General features: G+C 36.9%; 1 protein-coding gene and 1 long non-coding RNA gene across 3 annotated transcripts in view; one reads left to right on the forward strand and one right to left on the reverse strand.

Moving 5' to 3' along the window:
• The window catches only part of LOC119874506, a 232,974-nt gene that overhangs the window by 199,272 nt on the left and 16,127 nt on the right, over positions 1–17,575 (forward strand). The gene's annotated exons all lie outside the window — the stretch shown is intronic.
• Positions 688–1,774, reverse strand: LOC100683619 (nucleolar protein of 40 kDa-like). 2 transcript variants are annotated; one of them, XM_038556730.1, is made up of 3 exons: positions 1,550–1,735; positions 1,005–1,448; positions 688–937 (listed from the first exon to the last, which is right to left on the reverse strand). In XM_038556730.1, the coding sequence occupies exons 1-3, from the start codon at positions 1,586–1,588 to the stop codon at positions 890–892; spliced, it is 531 nt and encodes a 176-aa protein (XP_038412658.1). In that variant the 5' UTR covers positions 1,589–1,735; the 3' UTR covers positions 688–889. The 2 variants fall into 2 exon arrangements, with proteins under 2 accessions (XP_038412658.1, XP_038412657.1); XM_038556729.1 differs by having other exon boundaries at positions 875–937; positions 1,005–1,774.

The following is a 17,575-nucleotide window of genomic DNA, read 5'->3' on the forward strand; positions in this document are numbered from 1 at the left end:
ATGTTCCATCTTTGGTTTTGAGGAGTTGTTTTACTTGGTTCCTATGTACATTGACACAGTTTCATTGCATTTTCTTTCCTAACCTGTGTATTTGCAACTATCTATATTTCTATAGGTATCTTATCTGTATCTTTTTTTTTTTTTTTAAACAAACACACTTCCATTTATGCCAGGAATTTAAGCAGAGACCTGAAGTGGAATCAATTGACTCACATAGTAGTAAATACAAAGTAAAGCAATGATCTTGGCTTGAGCTATGTGGTTCAGGGGTCTGGCCGAGTGTCCCACATAAGCTCAGTCGCTGCAAACAATGGTTTTCGGGCTGTCCCTTGTAGCCTGGTAGAATCACACTGGGGGAATGGAGAAAGTGAGCACCACTTCTTACCATGTTCTCCCTCCGCCTGCTGGTCTCCCTCGGCCCCTGTGTTGGATGCCGCAGGGATCACTCACCAATCAGCCCATGGCAGACCCGACGGCGGGGGCCCCATCACTGTTCTCCCAACTACAGCCAGACTCGCCTCCACAGCAGTACCTGTGGCTGCAGCCTGGACTCCCGTGCAGGAGTCCCGTGAATCTGGCTCTGGAGCTGAAGAGGGTAATAGGACCTGCTGCTGAATGAAGGAAGTTGAGTGAATGAATGGGTGAGCTGCAGGGGTCACTTGCAAAGGGACCAGGAATGATAAGTTAACAACAACTCATTCAGGCAGATGCTTTGACATCTAACTCCCAAACCTGCCTGCTGCGGAAGGGGAAGCCATCTCCCGCGGGTGAAAAGTCAGTGGGGTGGGAGGCCATATTCACACTACTGCGTCTTTCCCGGAGCCAGGGCTTCAAGGCACAAGGCTCCTGGTTCCTCCCCCTCTCACCACCCCCTCTACTCTTTCCACTCTCACTCCTTGTGTTTCTTCTTGTGCTTCTTCTTCTTCTTCTTCTTCTTCTTCTTCTTCTTCTTCTTCTTCTTCTTCTTCTTCTTCTTCTTCTTCTTCTTCTTCTTCTTCTTCTTCGCTGCCTTTGCTGTCTTTTGATGTGTGCCTTGCCCTCTTGCCTGTGTCACTCTCAGAGTCTGAGCTGTCAGAGTCAGACGACTTCCTGTCTCTATGGTGTTTTTTCTTCTTTCTTTTTCTAGAAGAATTCCTTGTGGGGTCAGGCTTCTCAAACTCTGCTGACTTTGCCTCTTCCTTCTCCTCTTCCTCATCTGGTATCAGAGAATACTTGGTCCCTCCTGGTTGCATAAAACAATCCTTTGCAAAGTGGCCTTTACAGCCACACTTCTTGTAGGTGGTGTTCAGGACAGCCTCGAGGGTGATCTTCTGCCCAGTGTAATCCTGGAAGGACCGCCGCCACCTCTCTTCTTGCTCAATGATAACGTTGTTGGGGTCAAGGTCTTTCCCAGTTCCTTGGTTGACGACTTTCATGGATAGGGATACTTTTATCCTATCATTTTTCATCTCCCGGCCAATAAGCTTCACCCACACTTTGTCTCCAACATCCACTATCTCAGAGGACTTATCCACACGACAGGATGACATGTGAGTTCGATGGACCAGACCTTGCTTCCGTGAGCCAGGGATTTTGATGAAGGCTCCATAGTCTGTAACCATAGCAACCTCTCCTTGGAAAATAGTGTAGAGAGCAGGCAAGTTCTCCATGGTCTCGGGTCTTCCTGAATTCATCCTTAATGTTCTATGGCTCCTCCATTTCTCTTCTGCCAAAGTTAATTCAAGTGTCTCTGGGTCAGCTCCCGGTCTCCCGGCCGCAGCATTGCCGAAACACCAAAACCCATCTTATCTGTATCTTTATGAAGTTTTTACTGATGTCTCTAACTCTAACCCAATATAACATGATCATTCTAGCCTTCATTCTTGTTTATTTACAATTTTCCATTTCAGCTTTGAGAAACCTGCCTCCTACCATCTGTCATTTATTTTCTTAATTATTAAGTGGAGTATATATATGTATAGTTGTTTTAGAATTGTTAATCTATATTCCTGTGGAGGGAAAAAAAACCTATCAATTATGGTATAGTACTTAGTACTATCTCTTTTGACTTTAATCTTAACATTCTCCACTCGTTTCCAGAATTACTTTGGTGGATATACTCTTTCCTCTTCAACTTCAGTGACATTGTTTCATACACTTATGATACAGTTAGATTATTTTGTCACCATATGAATTCCATCCTGGGTTCCCTCCTAAATGATTTTTTAAAAGATATATGTACGTGTTAGGCTTCAGTCTTCAAATTGTGAAGCTCTATGAATTTTGACAAATCCATAGTGTCATGTAGCTACCACTACAGAAAACACAGGAGAGTTTCATCATCCTAAAAAATTTTCTGTTTCACCTATTCAGCAACCTCCTTCCACTAAACCTTTGCAAACACTGATCTGTTTACCAGTGCTGTTGTTTTGCCTTTTTCAGAGCATTGTGTAAATGTAATTTTACAGTATATAGCCTTTGCCGACTGGCTTTTTGCACTAAAAATATGCAGATAAGGTTTATCCTTGTTATTTATATTGCTTTTTTATCTCATTTATTTTAACACTGATTGATATTCCATTATATGAATATGCCAGTTTGTTTATCCATTCATCTATTGAAGAATATCAGGGCTGTTCATAGTTTTTGACAACCATGAATAAAGCTGCTATAAAATTCTAGTACAGGTTTTTATGTGGAAATAAGTTTTCCAAACCAACTGGGTAAATATTGGGAGTACAATTGTTTGGTTATGTGGTAAAGAGTATATTTAGTTTGGTAGGAAACTGTTAAATGATCTTACAAAGTAGCTATTCCATTTTGCATTCCACCAACAAGGAATGAGAGTTCTTGTTGTTCTACATTCTCTTCAGCAGTTGATAGTGTCAAAATTTGAATTTTAGCTAGTTAAATGTTAGTTATTTAATGATTTCTTATTATTTTAGTTTGCATTTCTTTATTGACAAATTATCTTTTGTTGTTTGTGTGTCTTCTTTGGTGAGATGTCTCTTCAGATCTCTAACTTAATTGCATTTGCTTGCTTTCCTATTGTTGAGTTTTAGATGTTCTTTTGTGTTTTGTATAAAAATCTTATCAGTTATATGTTTTTGCAAGTATTTTCTCCCAGTGTATGAGTTGCTTTTTCATTCTCTGACTAGTGTCTTTTATATAGTAGAAGCTTTAGTTTTAATAAAGTCCACCTTACCAAGTTTTCAATAATTGGATTGTGTTTTGGGTGTTTTATCTAAAAAACTCCACTGCCAAACCTGAGGTAACAGATTTTCTCTTGTGTTTCTTCTAGAATATTTATAGTTTTGTGTTTTACATTTAGGTTTAACATTTAGTTTGAGTTAATTTTTTGTGTAAGATTTAAGGCCTGGGTCTAGGGTTTTATAAAATCTTAAAATTAATTAATCTTAATTAATCTTTTTTGGAAAGACTATCTTTTCTCCATCGAATTGCTGTTTTATTTCTGGGATTTTCTTCTATTCCACTGACAAATATTTATTCTTTTTTCAGTAATATGCTAGCTTGATTTCAATAGTTTCACAGGAAATATTGAAATCAAGTAGTGTAAGCTTTCTAACCTAACTCTTCAGTTTTGTATTGGCTATTCTAGGTCCTTTGATTTCTTCTTTGATTTCTTTCTTCAGTTTGTTTTTTGTTTTTTTGTTTATTTAGTTTTCTCTACATATCCTGTACATACTATATTAGGTTTATGCCAAAGTACTTCAGTTTTTTAATACTATTGTAAAAGGGATTACTTTTCTATTTCAATTTCCAATGGTTTAATGCTGGTATATAGGAAAGCAACTGACTTTTGTATTTTTACTTGTATCCTAAAATTTTGCATTCCTGCTTGTTAGTTCCAGGAGTTTCTTTGGGGATACTTCGGGATTTCTACATAAACAATCACACTGTCTTTGAATAATAATGATTTTATTTCTTAAGTTTCAAACTTATTTTATTTGTTTTTTATTGATATCTTAATGGACAAACTAGGAGAATGGACACACTAGGGTTATTTAACCACTAGCAAGTCATCAAAATTACTGACCTATGGCTCCAGAGGCTTCTGCTTGAATTAAGGTGATCTAGCTTGTGGCTCTGGGTATATATATATATATATATATATATATAAATTTTATTTATTTATTCATGAGAGACAGAGAGAGAGAGAGAGAGAGAGAGAGGCAGAGACACAGGCAGAGGGAGAAGCAGACTCCATTCAAGAAGCCTGATGTGGGACTTGATCCCAGGACTCCAGGATCACATCCCGAGCCAAAGGCAGACACTCAACCGCTGAGTACCTAGGTGTTCTTATATACTTCTTTAGATGATGGAGTTTTAGTTTGTATTGTGATTTTCAGTTTGTCCAGCTTTTCCTGTTAAGGATGAGAGTAATAACTTCTAATCTCTTTGCATGTCATAGCTGATCTTGAAGGTCTCTTCATCATTATTTTAAATATTTAATATGGAAAACTATTGAAATTTAAATCCATTTTTAATTGTCTCAAGATTTTCTAATATTTATATTAAATGAAACACAAGGAAGAACTATTAAAGTTAAAGAATGATCATACTCTACAATGATAAGAGTTGAGATTATCCAAAATCATACTACTGGAAAAAAAGAAATATATCAACAAAACAGTAGAGTAATAAATATACTTCTGCAATTTGTATTATTTGTGCAAAAAAGTGTCTCATCAGTCTTTACTACCAAGGATTTAAAGGCATTTTTATTAAAATATTTAATCAGGAATTGTATGTAGATGTTCCAAGCATTAAAAAGATTATTAACATGTAAACAACCTCAAGTTTCTCATTACATTTCAATTTAAGATTTTCTTTGCAAGCTTTATATAAATTCAAAGCTTAACTTCTCTGTTAATTCTTTATAATTTATTTTTGTTATAATTATATAATATAAAGAACACATAATTATTTACTTACATCAAGCTCCCTCTTTATTCTAAAATTTATTCCAATTTGGCCCAGTGTATAGTGTAGGTATTATGATTTTCTCTGTGTGCCATGAAGCAAAATTGTTTGTGGTCATTATATATTGTAGTATGCATAGACTGAAAAGTTTATAACCTCTCAGCATTTTTAAAAGATTTATTTATTTATTTATTTATTTATTTATTTATTTGAGTGAAAGAGCAAGAGCAGGGGGAAAGACAGAGGGAGAAGCTTACTCCCAGCTGAGCAGGGAGCCCTACATGGAGCTCAATCCCAGGACCCTGGAATCATAACCTGAGCTGGAGGCAGACACTTAGCTGACTGAGCCACCCAGGCACACCAACTTCTTGGCATTCTGAAAAATGTTTTTCTTTATGAGAGACAAATATCAAGAAATAACTTTTTGGGAGGTCAGTAAAGCAGTTCATCATTTTTGAAAGCAAGGGTCCTGAACATGTTTGTTTGCTTGTTTGTTTGTTTGTTTGTTTTAAATTGGGGTAGGAAAGTTATGGGTATGCATTTCTGTGTTGCTGTGGAGAGATCCATCCTTGATCTCATTGGCCACTGGTTCCCCTTCCCATCATTTTATTTTGTTGGCTTGACAGTAGTGTTCAGGAAGGAAAGCAAGACTTCTGACTAATGTCAGCGGATGTTCTCTTCCCACTGCTGAGCTAGCCCATTAACATTTAACGTGGCATGGAGCTTTGTACCTTCCCCCAGCAGGTCCAGTCTATAGTCCAAGTGCCTCTCCCTAAGGAATATCAGTGAAGCACTAGGGGATCCTTATGTGTGGTTTTAGTTATTAGGGAATTTTATGACAGCTAACCCTGTGTATTATAATTATTATGTGTATTTGTTGATAAGCTAGGATATTATTTTTTTAAGCTAGGATATTAAACCTCTAGCAAGTCATCAGAATTATTTACAAATGGCTCCAGAAGCTTATGCTTGAATTAAGCAGATCTAGCCTGTGTCTCTGGTATATATATCTCTTTAGATGATGGGGTTTTATTTTGTATTGTGATGTCAGTTTTCTGCTGGCTCCAAAATAAGTCATTGATTTTCAGTTTGCCCAGCTTTTTCTTGTTAAGGATGAGCATGGTAACTTTTAACCTCTTTGCATGTCTTAGATGGTCCTGGAAGTCTCTTCATGATTGTTTAAATATTTAATATGGAAAACATGTTGAAGGAACTGTGTATATTCCATATTTTGTGAACCACAGCAGCACTGATGAGATTAATTAAAAAGATTCCTTTGAAAAATCTGATTTCCTGTATCTCTTTTCTCACTTGGATTCCTGATATAAGTAAAGTGAAAAAGGATTCTGTGAATGATTCTTACATTCCCTATTTTCGTTACCCTGATGATTAGCACCTCATTGAAGCAATCAATCATATTCAGAATCCTAGAAAGCCCTGATGACAAATTAGAACATACAAAAGTTAACAGATATTCAGAAGTGGAGGTATTTAAATTTGGAATATTCCTTGGTGAGAGATAATTTAGTATCTGTAGAAGCAGTCTTGATGACCAGTCCTTCTTCATAGGTTGGGCAAGATTAATAATTTAAATACATTTCTCCTGGGAAAATGGAATACTTGATTGATTACAGCCTGTGGACATGATTTATTTGTAAGAGCCTTATTTGAAGTTCACTCCAAGCCTTCCCAGTATTCTTACATTGTAGCTATGATATGATTGTACTTAAAAGGAACACAGGATTGGGAGTCTCCACAACCACAACCTTGAAAGACATTGATCTTTTTCTCCTAGCCATTAACATATCTGCAAATGTCCCAGTTTTCTATCATAGCTTGCTATGGGCTCTTTGAATATAACATGGCAATATAATGGACATCACTCTGCTGTCAATAGACTTCATCATCTGATGATTAAATGTGGTACAGTGCCACAGCAGTTTCTTTATTTTGTAGAGAGTTTTGAATGACATGTGTCTCTCTAAGTTGGCCTTTGAGACTCTGTGTTCCTGATTAGCAAGCTGGATATTAGCATTGGTTTGTACAGCATATGACTAGTTTCTCAAACAGATTCTCTATGTTTTTCGTTAATTGGAGTCTATTCATGTTATAGATGATCTGATGTTGAATTAAACAGAAAACAAAGCCCAAGATTTTAACAAAATAAAGTCTTTTATTGCTACAATACTTCTTTTGGATAAATTGATCACAAATCTTTGCAAAAAATGAGTGAAGCCAGAGAAAACAAACTTAGACAATAATGCCTATCAATATGCATACATATATCTACTGAAAACACTAAGGACATTTCACCACAAAATGAAAACAAGCATTAGGATTGACTTTTATACCTCATAAAAAACCATGTAGGAGGCAGGCTCATCTTACTATAGCAACAGTGACCAGGAAAGATTGGCCAAAAATAAATCAAAAAGGATAAAGTGATTTGGATATGTGTCCTTAGCATCATCCTTTATCTCACTGAGTTCTCCATTGTGATCCAGAGACATTCTAGCTTTAGTTCTAGCTCTAGCACCTGTCCTGCTGTGTGCCCAGAGGAAGGCTATACTTCCTTCCTAGTGGAGGGGCCTCACACAGTTACTTGCAGTCATCTAGTCCAACTATACAAAGCAGACAACTGAAGATCTTTTAATTGATCATCTATCTATCTATCTATCTATCTATCCATTCATTCATTTCTAATAACTAAAGGACTAGAAATGAGATCTGTATACTCATTTTGAAATGAGTGCAAGACACTAAAAATTCATTTAGCTTCAGATGCTCAGGCTCGTTTAAAATATGAGGGCAAGTGATCACAGCAAGCCTTCTATATAACTCTTAAAAGCCTCTGTTCTTTTCAGTGTTAATTGAAAGAGTGAGCTTTAGAAACAATAGCAGGGAAACAATCCCAAAAATTAAGAAGCAAAGATTAGAATTTCACAAATGCTTTGGTTGACACTGTGACATTTCTAATTGTTCTGTTTATTGTGCTATACATTAGCCAGCTTATTTGAGTGGGCTTATTAGTAACAGGTTCATGCACAATCACATTGAGTATATGAAGCTATTAGCATTATACAGATCATCTGTATGCAGCAAATGTTGCAGGAGGTTCTCATATATTGCTTTTTACCTTTAATTGGAAGTTAGTATGAAAAGTTCTCTATGAAGAAAATATTTAGCCTTACTTGAACAGACAAAAGAAAACTTGGTGAATGCAATTTTTATCCTTACTATCCACTCAACTCAGATTCATTTATTAATTCTATAAATACTGACATAAAATGTAAAATAATCTTTAGGATATATAATTTAATTTTGATATGATGTATGTATATAGGTGTGTGTATATATATATGTATAAATATATCATAGAAATTTAACATAAAGGAAGTATTATAAAAGAGTGGGTATGGATGAATTTTTAAATAAATGATATTGAGAAAATTTGCTCCATAGAAACTTTAAGGTATATTCTCACATCCTACCATACACTAAGTTCCAGATAATTTAGAGAGCTAAATATAAAATTTTAAGTCATAAAATACTGGAGAAAATATAGAAGCATAAATAAAATTTTAAAGCATACACTGATAGGCTTGACAATATAAATTAGAAATTTTCTGTATATTACTAATAATGTTAATGAGCAAATGTTATAACTAATTAGAGGAATATTTTCAATAAATATGTGAAGAGTTAATTTCAATATATAAATAACCCTTACAAATGAATAAATTATGAGAAAAGAACTTGAGTAGACTAATTACAAAAAGAAAGAAAATGGTCAAGAAGTCAAAAATTAGTCAATATTTTATAACAAAGATACATGGGATATTATCACTTTTCCCTCACATTTTAAATGTTCTTATACAATATTGAATTTTACTTTCTTCACATTCCCAGCTAACATTTATGTTTATATGTTAAGGATTTGCTAGGTTACTCTTTTAAGCTCATTGCATATGTTTACCCAACTTAATTCTCATGATAAACCTATGAGCTTAGTATCACTGTTATCTCCTCCGTATAGGTAGGAAAACTGGGGCAATAAGATATGATACAGATTTCTCAAAGTCACAAAGCTAGCAAGTGATGAAGCTGGGATTGGAACTTGGGCAGTCTCTCTCTCTTTTTTTTAAATTTAGTTTTATAGAAAGAGATTGGGAGCAGGGACAGAGAGAGAGTCTTAAACACATTAAGTATGGATTCTGAGGCAGGGCTTGATCCTAGGACCCTGAGATCATGACCTCAGCCAAAATTGGGTTGGAGGCCTAACTGACTGAGCCACTCAGGTGCCCCTGGGTTTTGAGCTCTCAATCATGCTAGTACTTTGCTTCTGAGTTCTCTCCGTGGGTAAGGAGAGATAGATATCCAGTGTGCTCATTGAGGTGTATGTTCATACATCATTTTTGGAAAGCAATTTGTGTGTAAACACACACAAATGCACACACATATCCTTTCACAGAATTTTAATTGCTCAATACTAAGAAAAACTGATATATTAGATAATGAAAATCAGAGCATGAAATTGTCCATGCCACATGACACTCATGTGAAGATGTCAGCCATGGATAACCTGGGGAAATAAGTTGCTACATGATTTTTTTATTATTTTAAAAATATTTTATTTATTTATTCATGAGAGACACAAAGAGAGAGAAGCAGAGACATAGGCAGAGGGAGAGGCAGGTTCTCTGTGGGGAGCCTGATGCAAGACTCAATCCCAGGACCCTGGGATCACAACCTGAGCCAAAAGCAGATGCTCAACTGCTGAGCCACCCAGGCATCCCTAGGTGATTTTTTTAAAGCACATTTTCCTATTTTTAAATATTTCCTAAATTGACCTACTGTATAACCTTTTAGTCCAGAATCTCTGTAAAATTCTATCTTTAAACCTTATAGGGGCTACAGTTTATAAAGAGTCAGTGACTATAAGAGGGTTATCTCTTCAATTCTATCCTTCATTTCTTTGCCCACTTAAGTAGGCTGAAAATAGGAAAAAGCTCTGAGCCATGTAAGTTACATTTCACTCACTAATTCAACAAATACTGTCTGTGGGCATTCCTTTTTTTTTTTTTTTTTTTTTTTACTTATAATAGGCACACAGTGAGAGAGAGAGAGGCAGAGACACAGGCAGAGGGAGAAGCAGGCTCCATGCACCGGGAGCCCGACGTGGGATTTGATCCCGGATCTCCAGAATTGCGCCCTGGGCCAAAGGCAGGTGCTAAGCCGCTGCACCACCCAGGGATCCCTTTGTGAGCATTCTTTATGCCACACATTATTTTAAAGATAATGCAGCAAACAAAAATATATCAACTCTTCTGTGCTTGTGGCATTTTCATTTCAGCAGGGAAGGACAAATAATAAACACATACATGATAAACAAGAAGAATAAAAGAGTGATAGCACTAAAGATTTATGGAAGATGCTACATTAAGTGATGTTTATGCAGACAAAAAGAAGAGAAGAAGGTATCTAAGGAAGAGCATTTCATGGAGAGAGAAGAGTGAACATGAAACCCTGGAGTGGGAGTGTGCTTGATTTGCTGGGGAGCACCAAGGAGGCCATATAGAACATGAAAAGTTGAGCTGGAGAATGGGGAGGAGGTTGGAGACAAATGCAATCTGTGTAGGGTTCTGTGGGGCACTGTTAGAACTTTGCATTATACTCTAAATGAGCATGGATTTTCACCAATGGAGTGATGTGATCTGACTTCACTTCAAAAGGCTCACTCTGAATGCTGGATGAAGAGATGCTAGGAGCCAGAATAGAGGCACGAGGACCAGTGAGGAAACCATTGCAATAGTCCACATGTGAGATAACTGGAATTTGAACTAGTTGCATACATGTCAGTGGATAGCATGTGGAACAAATTTGGGATACATCATAAAGGTAGACCTAATAATATTTGCTGATGGATTAGATGTTGGGTATAAAGAAAGAGGTAGATAAAATGTCTCTAGAGTAAAAGAAAATGACATCTTAGAGTAAAAGAGCAAAGCTAATTTCACTTAGATGATGCAACACTTCTTGCCCTTCCACCTCAGAGTCCTGCCCATTTTTAGTCCTGCCACTATCTGAGGTGACATGGGGACCTGTCACCCCTTTGTGATTCCCCAGCACCCGGAGTTACTTCTTTTGACCAATCCATGAGCCTCTTGGGGAGGGATATTATCCAACTATTATTTCTATCTTCAATACATAGTACAGTGCCTGGCAGGTAGTAGATATTCCATGTAATGTTTGTTGAATGGATATGTTATTTGCTTAATTGAGTGATTAATTAAATAAGTAAATAATTATTAGATTTTCTGTGTAGTTATGACAGTTTACACTCTTTCCTATTCAGGGTAGAATAAAATTAATCAAATGTGTTTGTGTGTTTAATAAGGTTTCTTTTATTCTAGGCAGTCTTGAGTTTTCATTTTTCATAAATTACATATTCTAATCAACATGTAATTATTAAGCTGGTCACCAGATCCTCTGGCAAGTGTCCCAGAACCACCAGCTGGGCCCTAATCAAAAATACTACTTCAGTTCAGAGGGGCAGGGAGCCTATTCATTGTGGATGACTAAGACGTTATATATCCTGAGTGTTGAGAACTTCATAAATATTTTGGATAACTGGATCTGAAAACCTGAAAACTATTTTTAACTTTTCTTTTACTAGCTATGACACCTAACAATTCTTCCTTTGTAGATAAGCAGGTCCCCATTCTTCATTTCTTAATTATTGTGTATCTAGGCAATTATAACCTCAAGCCCAGATTTCTGTTGTTTTCTTCTGATATCAACCATGAGAGGTTCCTGCCATTCTATTTCCTTCTTATTTACCACCTTGATTATTCTAAGGATTCATTATGTCATTTTTCTTAGAAAGAACTTCAGAAATCTGCTCTTTAACCAAAGGCTACTGCTCAGATTCCTCAGCCTGATTTGCCAGGTGTCTTCAATTCTGACTAGTCTTTATGGAATGGCTCCCCGTGCAAGACATGACACTATATCACCTTGCCTCCATTCTCCTCCTATATTGTTCACACTGCCCTCCCGAGGTAGACAATCCTCTCTGCTGTTTCCCTTCCTCTCTGCACTGCAACTATCTATATAAGTCTCATTTCTGTCTTTCATCTGCTGATGAGCAAACCTTGTAACTCCTTACTGTCAGCCTGAAAGCGGCATAACCCGTCCGTCCCTATCTGAAAGCTTCCTCTTGCACACCATCAGCAGCTCAAGCTATTCCCTGCCGAGTGCTCTCTTCTAAAGTAACACTATACTGCATGCATTGCAAACCTTTAAAATTTTTTATGGTATTGTAAAATTCTTCAAATTTTCATGAGTTTTATATTTCCAACTTGTCTGTAAGTCCCTTGTAGGCAAAGAATATATATCTTCTTTTCTTTATATCCCTAATTTTTTGGTTACCTCCCATACTGTGAATTGTTAATAGTGCATATTTCTTTGATCTAGAAATATGACAGTGGAGGTTAAACATCTTTCATATCAAAATCTGTGTAACATTCAAGAGCAGACTTGTGACTTCCAGGGTTGGGAATTGGCAGCCACTACAAATGCGAATTCACCTGTGACCACAATATCTATGTTCATTGAACTGCTTGTCCTTGATTTAATCTTAGCCTGCAATGTAAACTTTATAAGCCTGCAATGTAAACTTTATAAATTATATAAAAATGTATCTATGATATCTATTGTCCATTTGTGACATCTATTATGCTGCTTTGCAGAGTCCCGTATAGCACAGTAGTGGGAAAGCAGAGACCCTGGAGTCCATGAGACTGCAAGTTAAAATCCCAGATTCACATTATTTTTTCACTCTAGGAACAGGCAATATCATTTCTGTAGTCCTCTGTCTTCTTTTTGGCACAAAAGTACAGATAATACTACTACTATTGAAGATAGTAATGAGAACTGTATTTTAGGCACCTAAAATAGTACTTGAAAGTAAGTCCTCAATAAATTTTAGAAATTATTACTTTTATTACTAGCATTATCATCATCTTTATTATCACTATTAAGGTGCAACAAGGCCTCATTTACTCAAAGACTCTGTTATAAAAATATGTCACATTAAAAATATAAGCAAAAGAGGAAAGATTGAGGGCTAGGACCTCCAATGAAGTACCTGTCAAAAAACGTTTTTTAAATACTTTATGCCTTTGTATAGTAGAACCACTGTAGCCTTCCATATTGTACGTAAAATAGGTAGACAAGGAGCCACTAACTCATCTTGTCAGTACTGAGATATAAAGATTAGTTAAAAATAAATGAAATAATTATAGAGTAAAAGCATGAAACTTTGGGTGCCTGGGTTGTTTAAACGTCTGCCTTTGGCTCAGGTCATGATCCCAGAGTCTTGGGATCTAGCCCCCGCATCAGACTCCTTCTCAGTGGGGAGTCTGCTTCTCTCTCTCTCTCCCTCTGTGACCTCTCTCACTTTCACTGTCTCAAATAAATAAATAATCTTTTTAAAAAGTTTAAAACTTAAGGAAAATTAGAAAGCTTTGGGGCCACTTAGTTCAAGATAAGTAACCTCATATATTATGAAATGAAATCTCGAGGATCTCATTTATTGTACCAAAATAATATATTTGATAAATCACATTGCCATAAACTAGCAAAAAAGTAAAATTATTTATGATAAATCCTGTTCAAGAAAGGAGAGTAGATATTTCTGTATAAGAACATTTTATTAACTTTGAAAACTTTGACATAGCATATCCAGTTGAAACTAACATTTTGCACACAATTGTATATCACCGCCTCCTAAAGTACCACTAACATGGTAGTAATAGGACTTTTAAAATGGTGTAAGTTACATGGAAAAGAATTTAGAGAGGAGAGAGGAAAAAGTAATAAAAATCTTATTAACTGGAAAGCAGATAAAGTGGCAAATAACTTAGAAGATGCAAGAATGCTGAATTCTCTATCAGCAGTGGTGGGGTAACTGACTTCAAAATTTCCCAAGAGGCTCAAGTTTTGGTTACTTCTTGTTGCTGGTTTGTTACCCCTAACTATAAAGATAAAGGAGATGCTGAAATTAGTTGAAAGACTCTTTAACAAACAGCTGGGTACACAAGATGCCTTTTCCCATTCCCCTGAGAGGCTCACTACTCCTTCCCATTCTACCTGAAAAGAGTAGTTTTATTCTCTTGAGATAGTAAAACTCAGAATTTCTGCATTGTCTGAGACCTCCAGTTTTCTTCTCCTACCCTAGCCCAGAACATTGGCAGGCAGACTTATCCTTCTACACAGGAGACAGTCACTATTCCAGTCCTGACTCAGGTCAGCCAAAGGAGAAGTGCCCTTACAAAATTACCAACCTGGTGACCTTAGAGAAAATTTAGTGAACAACAAACAAAAGGACCCAGTCAGCTTTCTAGTGCTTCAAAATTAAATATGAGAAAGTAAAAAACAGTAGCTTTAAGGAAGCGTATCAGGGAAGAAAAAAACCCCACTCTGCCCCCATTATTATATGCGATGAGATGAAAGATGACAGTGTCTACAAAAAACAGCCTTTACTCAGAGAACAAAAAGAGCTCTAGAAATTTTAAATATGTGGTAAAAATTAAAATTTCAATGAAAGATTTGCAAGATAGGGGCACCTGGGTGGCTCAGTCGGTTAAGCATCTGCCTTTGGCTCATGTCATGATCTCAGGTCTGGCTTGGAACCTTGCATTGGGCTCCTTGTTCAGCAGGGAACCTGCTTCTCCCTCTCTCTCTACCCCTTGTCCTGCTTGTGCTCTCTCTCTCTCTCTCTCAAATAAAAAAAATCTTAAAAGAATTACAAGGTAAAGTTGAAGATCTCTCACAGATGGTGTTTTTGTTTTTGTTTTTGTTTTGTAAAGAGTTGAGAAAAAGAACACTATAAAGAGAACTGTAAAGAAACTAGAAGACTATTTCAGGAAGACTAGCATTTTTGAGTTAGGATTTCTAGAAAGGGGGAGAAAGATGGAGGAAAGGAAATCATTAAGAAGTTTAAGAAGGGGCACCTGGTGGCTCAGTGGTTGAGTGCCTGCCTTTGGCTCAGGTTGTGATCCCAGGGTTCTAGGATTGAGTCCTGCATCAGGCTCAGAGCCCACAGGGAACCTGTTTCTTCTTCTGCCTATGTCTCTCCCTTTCTCTGTGTCTCTCATGAATAAATAAATAAAATCTTTTTTAAAAAGTTCAAGCAAATTTTCTAGAATAGAAATATGAGATTGCTGAATTTTCTCAGTTTCCTAACTGGATGACAACCACAACCACATAACTGACATTCCAGCACATGAAGGGAGAAAAAGAAAAAAGGATAATCCTGCAACTCTCCAGAGTGGAAAATAAATTTAACATAATATCTAATACAATGCATTGGATGTCTTGGAGGCATGATTAGAAGCCAGGAAACACTGGAGAATGTCTTCAAAATTCTAAGGAAAATACTTTCTCAGGAGACTAGTAAAGGATATGCTCCATAAAAAAAGAGGGTAAAACCAAGAAAGAGAAAGAGAAGGATCCATAGAGCTGGAATGCCAACCCAAGGGAACGGAGGAGAAAATTACCAGGATGATGGTGAAGGGAATTCCTGTTTTATATTGGGTTCCCTCAGAGCAAGAACGTGGTAATAGTTTATGAGGGAGATAATCCCAGGGAACAAGAATGACAGAATAGGGGAGTGAGAAAAAGAAAGAGAAAGGAAAATCTATAAATACTCTTATTGGGGTCACACTGAGCAACTAAGATTCGATTCCAGGGGACCACTGTGAGTGAGAATCATCTCTAATTCCCCCAAGGATTTTTCCCTTGCAGGAGAGGAGCATGCACCTCTCTCATTCAGGGGCCACCATCCTAGTCATTTGATCTAACTCCAGGAAGGTAAACTACTCCTCACTTCTGGGCCACATTTGGGGGTAGGTGAGGCACCAAGTGGGAGGGCAGAAAGTCATACAAGGAGAGTTTGAGATGGGATGATGCCGCAAAAAGGTAGGTCTGAGATCACGGAGCACAGTCTACCACAGCTGCAGCTGAAATCAGAGAAGTGGGGACAGTGTGAGGTGAGAAAGCACAGGTGGCTGCTATAGATCCCTAACTTTCCTGCCTGCAGAATTGTTCTGTGAGACAGCAAGTCATAATTCTGCAGAAAAGCTCCTCAACAAGGGTGAACTGGATAGACTGACTCTTTTGGCTTTCTAACATAACTAAAGACAGGTGAGGGGAGAGTGTGGGCTTAGATTAGTGGATAATAAACAGGATACTCAGTAATAGGGGGGGAAATACATTATTAGCTGCAAGGTAGACTTTATTCCTTTGTTGAACAGTAAAGGAAAGCTATCATAGTTTGTTACGTGCCTCAATAGCGAATATCATTGACATGGTAATAATACAAGTGTTGAATGTTGAGCTGACCAAGATTATGATAAAACTACATTGAGAGTTTGGGGGCAGGGAGTATTCGTTGTGCGTGTGTGTGTGTGTGTGTGTGTGTGTGTGTGAAAGAACAAGGTGCCAAAAGTAGTGCCTACAATTTAAAAAAAATAGAAATAGTAATATAAGTATACCATTTGCAAATGTGGAGTGCAACAGGAAGCAATATAAGTATTTTCATATTTCTGCATGGTAGAGGCTTTTTGGAGGATGGAAATCTATGTGCTATAAAGGGAGAAAATTGTCTCCTTTCCCTTCCCCAGACCTATTTGTTCTTCACACCCCCAAGGCTCTTTGACATGTAACTACTTGTCCTTCATTGTGGAGCCATCTACCCCATTCAGAAGGTAATAGGTTAATAAAAACTTTCTGATCTCCCCTAGAGCCAAATACCTATACTTGAGGGTGGATCCCTTTCCCTGTTCCTCTAAGAAAAGCTTTCTGTCCCTGTGTGTCTGTCTCAGAGTCTCTTACAGCAGGGGAGAGGGGTTAGATGTGATAACTCCTATATAATCTCCCAATTTCATAATTTCTGAAATCAGAAATATAGACCTCTTGCATGGGAAGTGAAGGGAGACCCTGGTTTATATTGGTTTTCCTCAAAACAGATTGCAACAAAAACTTGAGAAGTAATTGCCCTTCAGATGAAATGGAGTGTGGAGAATTGAGGCAAGATATTCTGCAAGTAAACAATTGGTCTGCCTCTGATTTAGAAACCTAATGTTACTGTTAAGATAAAATAAGTGCATATAGGTATAAAACCTTATCAGAATTATATACTAATGAATCATCTGAAAAAAATTAAATTTGGTCATTTCAAGATTGGGAAAAAAGGATGGAGTCAAGCCAGGACCTGCTGTTCTTACAAGAAGCCTTGTTTAATCTGTTTGATTCTTGAAACTATGTGCTGTGTAACGTTGATATTAGTAAACTTTGAATTAAAATTTTAAACGATCACCTGTAAATGCCATTATCGCAAAAGAAGGCTATTTTCAGTATCTAAATAATTATATTGACCTTAAAATTTGCACTAGTACAATATCTTTACATAACAGTTTGATTTTCATTTACTGAATTGTTTGCTATACTCTCACTAAGTAAAAGATGTATTAACCTATGTTACACACCTGTGGTTCAGCTCATGAATTTAAGAGCTACACGGTTTAAAAGGCTGGGCTCATACTGTAATTATTTAAGTATGGCTACAAATGGCCTTCAAAGAGTGCCTTGG

Source organism: Canis lupus, chromosome 14 (genome assembly GCF_011100685.1).
Source record: "Canis lupus familiaris isolate Mischka breed German Shepherd chromosome 14, alternate assembly UU_Cfam_GSD_1.0, whole genome shotgun sequence".
NCBI classification, from domain to species: Eukaryota; Metazoa; Chordata; class Mammalia; order Carnivora; family Canidae; genus Canis; species Canis lupus.

Coding starts and splice junctions, on each gene's coding strand:
- LOC100683619 (XM_038556729.1), bottom strand. CDS start 1,673: ATGAATTCAGGAAGACCCGAGACCATGGAGAACTTGCCTGCTCTCTAC. Junction 938..1,004: donor CAAAAGACAGCAAAGGCAGC/GAAGAAGAAGAA, acceptor AAGAAGAAGAAG/AAGAAGAAGAAGAAGAAGAA.